The sequence below is a fragment of the Eimeria maxima genome, genomic scaffold, assembly GCF_000499605.1.
Source record: "Eimeria maxima Weybridge genomic scaffold, Emw_scaff73, whole genome shotgun sequence".
NCBI classification, from domain to species: Eukaryota; Apicomplexa; class Conoidasida; order Eucoccidiorida; family Eimeriidae; genus Eimeria; species Eimeria maxima.
This window is the reverse complement of record NW_013566723.1, coordinates 15,001-19,746: the sequence shown is the minus strand read 5'-3', so window position 1 is coordinate 19,746 and position 4,746 is coordinate 15,001. Positions and strand designations below refer to the sequence as shown.

General features: G+C 52.5%; 1 protein-coding gene across 1 annotated transcript; it reads right to left on the bottom strand.

Annotated features, from left to right (window-relative positions):
* Positions 1-729: 729 nt before the first annotated feature.
* On the bottom strand, positions 730-3,615 carry EMWEY_00010700 (hypothetical protein, conserved; the record flags this gene model as incomplete). The annotated part of the gene is made up of 4 exons (XM_013482733.1): positions 730-945; positions 1,087-1,671; positions 1,924-2,901; positions 3,154-3,615. 4 exons carry the CDS (start codon positions 3,613-3,615, stop codon positions 730-732), a joined length of 2,241 nt encoding a protein of 746 aa, XP_013338187.1.
* Positions 3,616-4,746: the final 1,131 nt, after the last annotated feature.

Sequence of the window (4,746 nt, the reverse complement as noted above, 5' to 3'; positions counted from 1 at the left end):
TACATACATACATAGATGCATACATAGATGCATGCATGCATGCATGCATGCATGCATGCATGCACCCCACACTCCTGTGCAGGGCGGACCAATATACGATTTATACACCGCATGCAATAATAGTTGAGGTGTATAGGCACCTCCTCTTTATCTGCGGTGTATAGGCGCCTTTATTAAGCTGCATATACACCTTAATAAAGGTGCCTATACACCGTAGATAAAGGAGACTTATTTATAACATAAAGGCGACTGAATATATACATAATCCATAGGGACTACTACACCTGTTGCTGCTGCTGCCCTTGCTGCTGCTGCTGCTGCTGCTTTTGTTGCTGCTGCTGCTGCTGCTTTTGCTGCTGCTGCTGCTGCTGCTTTTGCTGCTGCTGCTGCTGCTGCTTTTGCTGCTGCTGCTACTGCATATATTTTACTTCCTGTGCTACATTACTTCTTTTTCTGCTGCAGCGGCGAGCTTCCCTGCTCCTGCAGCTACTCGCCTTTCTTCTGCTGCAGCTCTGACTGCATCTGCTGCTGCTGCTGCTGCTGTTGCTGCAGCAGATGGCACCAGGGTGTGCTTGCTTTTCTTATGGCAACAGCATCTGCTGCTGCTGTTGCTGCCGGTTTTGCTGCAGCTGTTGATGCTCCTCTTCGTGGAGCTGCTGCTGCGCGATTGCTGCACCTGCTGCACCTCTTGGTGCTGCTGCTGCTGCTGCTGCCCATTTCTTCATATATTTAGTAGAAAGGGACATTAGCAATGAGGCTGGCGCTGTGTGTTTTGTCTGTTGCTGCTGTTGCTGCTGTTGCTGCAGTTGCTGCTGCACCTGCTGCTGCTGCAGCTGCTGCAGCACCTCCAGCAGTTTTCTCCGACAGCAGCAGCAGCAGCTGCTGCAGCAGCTCTGTTGTATTGTCGTTACTTGGTGAGCCAATAGCTGAGCTTGGCTGCATCACCTGCAGCAGCAGCAAGCACACACGCAGCAAATCCATGCATGCATACATGAATGCATGCGTACATGTATATACGCATGCATGCACAAAGAAAATGCATGCATGCATGCATTGTGTTTTGGGGCTTCGTGTGCCTAAATATACCTGTAAAGAATTCCTGATGGGAGCAGGTTGCTGCATTTGCTGAGGGGGTATTTGCTGCTGCTGCTGCTGCTGCTGCTGCTGCTGCTGTTGGGTCTGCATTTGCTGTATCGGTTGCTGCTGCAGCGGCTGTTGCTGTTGCTGCTGTTGCTGCTGCTGCTGCCTCTGGCTAGCTGCTCCTTCCCCTAATGCCTGCTGCATAAGAGCAGTTGCGAATTCAAGGAGGTCAGGGTTTGCTTGAATACGGTCAAGTTTTGTATTTGCTGCTGCTGCTGCTGCTGGTGGTGTTGTTGTTGTTGCTGCTGCTGTTGTTGTTGGTAAACCTAAAGGAGGCTGTTGCAGGGATAAGACAGAATGCTGCTGCTGCTGCTGCTGCAGCTGCTGCGGTTGCTGGGGCTGCTGGGTATGTGGTGGTGGTTGCTGCAGCAGCAGCTCGCCAGGGTCGGTCTTGGGCAGAAATGATAAAGCGGCGCCTCCACCGCTGCTGCTGCTGCAGCTGCTGCTGCTGCTGCTGCTGTCAACAAGGCTTGAATAGCGATGAGGGTTGCTGCTTGTTAATACATCCCCAAAGGAACTCTGAGTCGCTGCCTGCAGAGACATAACTACACCCCCTAAACCCTAAACCCTAAACCCTAAACCCTAAACCCTAAACCCTAAACCCTAAACCCTTGCTTAGCAACACCAGCAATTACCTCGTTAGGGTTTCAGTGGGTATAGTCTAGTAGACAGGGTATAGGGTTTACAGCAGTTTGCATGCCATATGCATAATTTTAGGGTTTAGGGCTTAGGGTTCAGGGTTCAGGGTTCAGGGTTTAGGGTTTAGGGTTCGGGCTGTCGTACCCCTAAGCCGACGAGCCTGTCTTGTTGGTTCTCTGCTGTTTCGTCCTCCTCTACAGGGCCTATGTAGCTCTGTTGCTGCAGCTGCTGCTGCAGTTGCTGTTGCTGCTGCTCGTTGCTGCTGCAGATCCAGCTAGCTTTTTGCTGCTGCTGCTGCTGCTGCTGCAGCAGCATCATCTGCTGCTTCTCCGTAGAGGCAAGAAGGAAGGAAGTCTCTAGTTGCTGCCTTCGTTGTCTTTCTTGTTTTAGCTGCTCCTGCTGCAGCAGCTGCTGCTGCTCCTGCTGCAGCATCAGGTGCTGCTGCGGCTGCTCTTCATCTTGCTGCTGCTGCTGCTGCTGCATATTTGCTGCACCCTGCAGCAAGAGGCTAGCTAGCTGGAACCTTTGCTGCATTAGCTGCGAGCCTCTGAGGTCGTTGCTACCTTGCTGCTGCTGTTGCTGCTGCTGCTGCGGCTGCTGCTGTGGCATGTGCAGTTGTTGTTGCTGTTGCTGCTGCTGCTGCAGTGGCCGCTGCTGCTGCTGCGGAGACATTGTAGGTGTTAGCTTCAGCTGCTGGAAGGCAGCAGCAGTCTCGTGCTGCTGCAGCATCCAACTAGTTGAGTCTGGTAAGGAATTGGGGGCCTCAAGCCAGCTTGGTTCATGCTGCTGCTGCTGCTGCTGCTGTTGCTGCTGCTGCTGTTGTTGTTGCTGCTGCATCAAGGAACACAGCATTCCTAATGGACCTAACTGCTCCGTGCTGCTTGCTGCTGCTGTTGCTGCTGCTACCTCCCCTATTTGCTGCTGCAGTGTCTGAGCTTGTAGGGGCGTTTTCTCTGACTTAGGTGTAGGGAGGCGCCGCAGGTATGGTTGCTGCTGCTGCTGTTGCTGCTGCTGTTGCTGCTGCTGCTGCTGTGGCTGTGGCTGTGGCTGCTGTTGATGCTGCTGCTGCTGCTGCTGCGCAGTGTTGGAAGGCTGGGCAGTCACTCGGCCTGCCCTCAAGTCCTGCAGCAGCAAGAGAAGAAGCAGCAGCAACAGCACCAGCCACTACAGCAGCAGCATTGGTTACACCCCCAGCAGCAGCAACAACTGCTGTTGCTGCTGTTGCTGCACCGCTATGCTTCTTCTACAGCACCATCTGTCTCCCCATGCTTACCTTTCGTCTCTACAGCTGTTTAACGAATCACGATCTCGGGTTTAGGGTTTAGGGTTTAGGGTTTAGGGTTTAGGGTTTAGGGTTTAGGGTTTAGGGTTTACCTGTCTAAGCTTAAGAGCAACAAGCTGCTGCAATTCCTCCAATGAGGGTTGGGAGGGCGTAGCAACAAAAGCCTCAAAGGAGGCAGGGGAGATGCACTGGGATCCGATCCCCGTGAGGGGGGGCCCCCTGTGGGGTGTGGGGGCCCCTCCTCTTGTTCTAAAGGAACCTAGAGGTGTATCTCCTGCTGCTGCTGCTGCTGCTGCTGCAGCTGCTGCTGCTGATGCTGTTGCTGTTGATGGACTTGATCGTGTATGCAGCAACAATTCATGAGGAGATGTCCCTGTTAATTCTGCTGGGCAGCTAAGACTAGATATATATGGATGGCATAATGAGCTGCTGCTGCTGCTGCTGCTGCTGCTGCTGCTGCTGCTGCCAAAGCTGCTTGAGTGCATAGGAGGACCACCGGTCGCTCCCGCCATTAAACCTGTCTTCTTAAACTGCACCTTTAACGTAAAGCCCATCACCTGCAGCAGCAGCAGCAGCAGCAGCAGCAGCAGCAAGAGCAGCAAGAGCAGAAAGAGCAGCAGCAAGTGCAGCAGCAACAGCCACAGCACAGCAGCAAAAATATTCAATGCAGCAACATCATATAGAGCTACAAAGTGCAGCAGCAGCAGCAGCGACAATCCCAGCAGCTGAATTGTCTGCAGCAGCTAATGCTGCAGCAGCAACAGCTCGTGCAGCAGCAGCAGCAGCAGAAATAAATAAACTTGCTAATCGGTGCATCTCCATCATGCCTCTTCGTGTTGCAGCAGCAGCAGCAGCTGCAGCTGCTGCATTGACCTGCTGCTGCAGTAAAGTTGTTAGGTGTCCCCTCGTAGCAGTAACCCTAAACCCTAAACCCTAAACCCTAAACCCTTTGTCCCTTCCTTTCTCCAACTCCTCCATTCCCCACAAAAACCCTAAGAGCAGCAGCAGCAGCAGGAGGAGGAACAGCAACAACAGAAGCAGAAACAGCAGCAGCAGCAGCAGCAGCAGCACAGCGTAGGGTCACCTGCAGCAGCCGCCGTTTCTCCACAACCTCAAAGGCAGCATCAAGAGTACTCAGCTGCACAAAGGCGTGCTTCTCATGGTACTCTACCTGCAGCAGCAGCAGCAGCAGCAGCAGCAGCAGCAGCAACAGCAACAGCAGCAGCAGCAGCAGGTCCATACATTCCCTACATACCCCGTCGTAAGCAGCCTCTGTATAGCAACACTATAAATAAATACATCAATAAATACATCAAAAAATCCGCAGCAGCAGCAGCAGCAACAGCAGCAACAGCAACAGCAGCCGCAGCAGCAGCTTACATTCTCTACGTGTCCTCTAGTAAGTAACCTTCGTACAGCAGCACTAAGTAATTGTGCATTGCATGCAGGTGGTAAATTAGATAAATATATACATCAAAAAAACCGCAGCAGCAGCAGCAGCAGCAGCAGCAGCAGGAGCAGCAGCAGGAGAAGCAGCTTACATTCTCTACATGACCCCTAGTAAGTAGCCTCTGTATAGCAGCACTAAGTAATTGTGCATTGCATGCAGGAGGTAAATTAGATAAATATATACTTCTACCGAAGGCTGAGTCCGGTCTTGCTCCTTCCTCATGGGGCCCTACCCG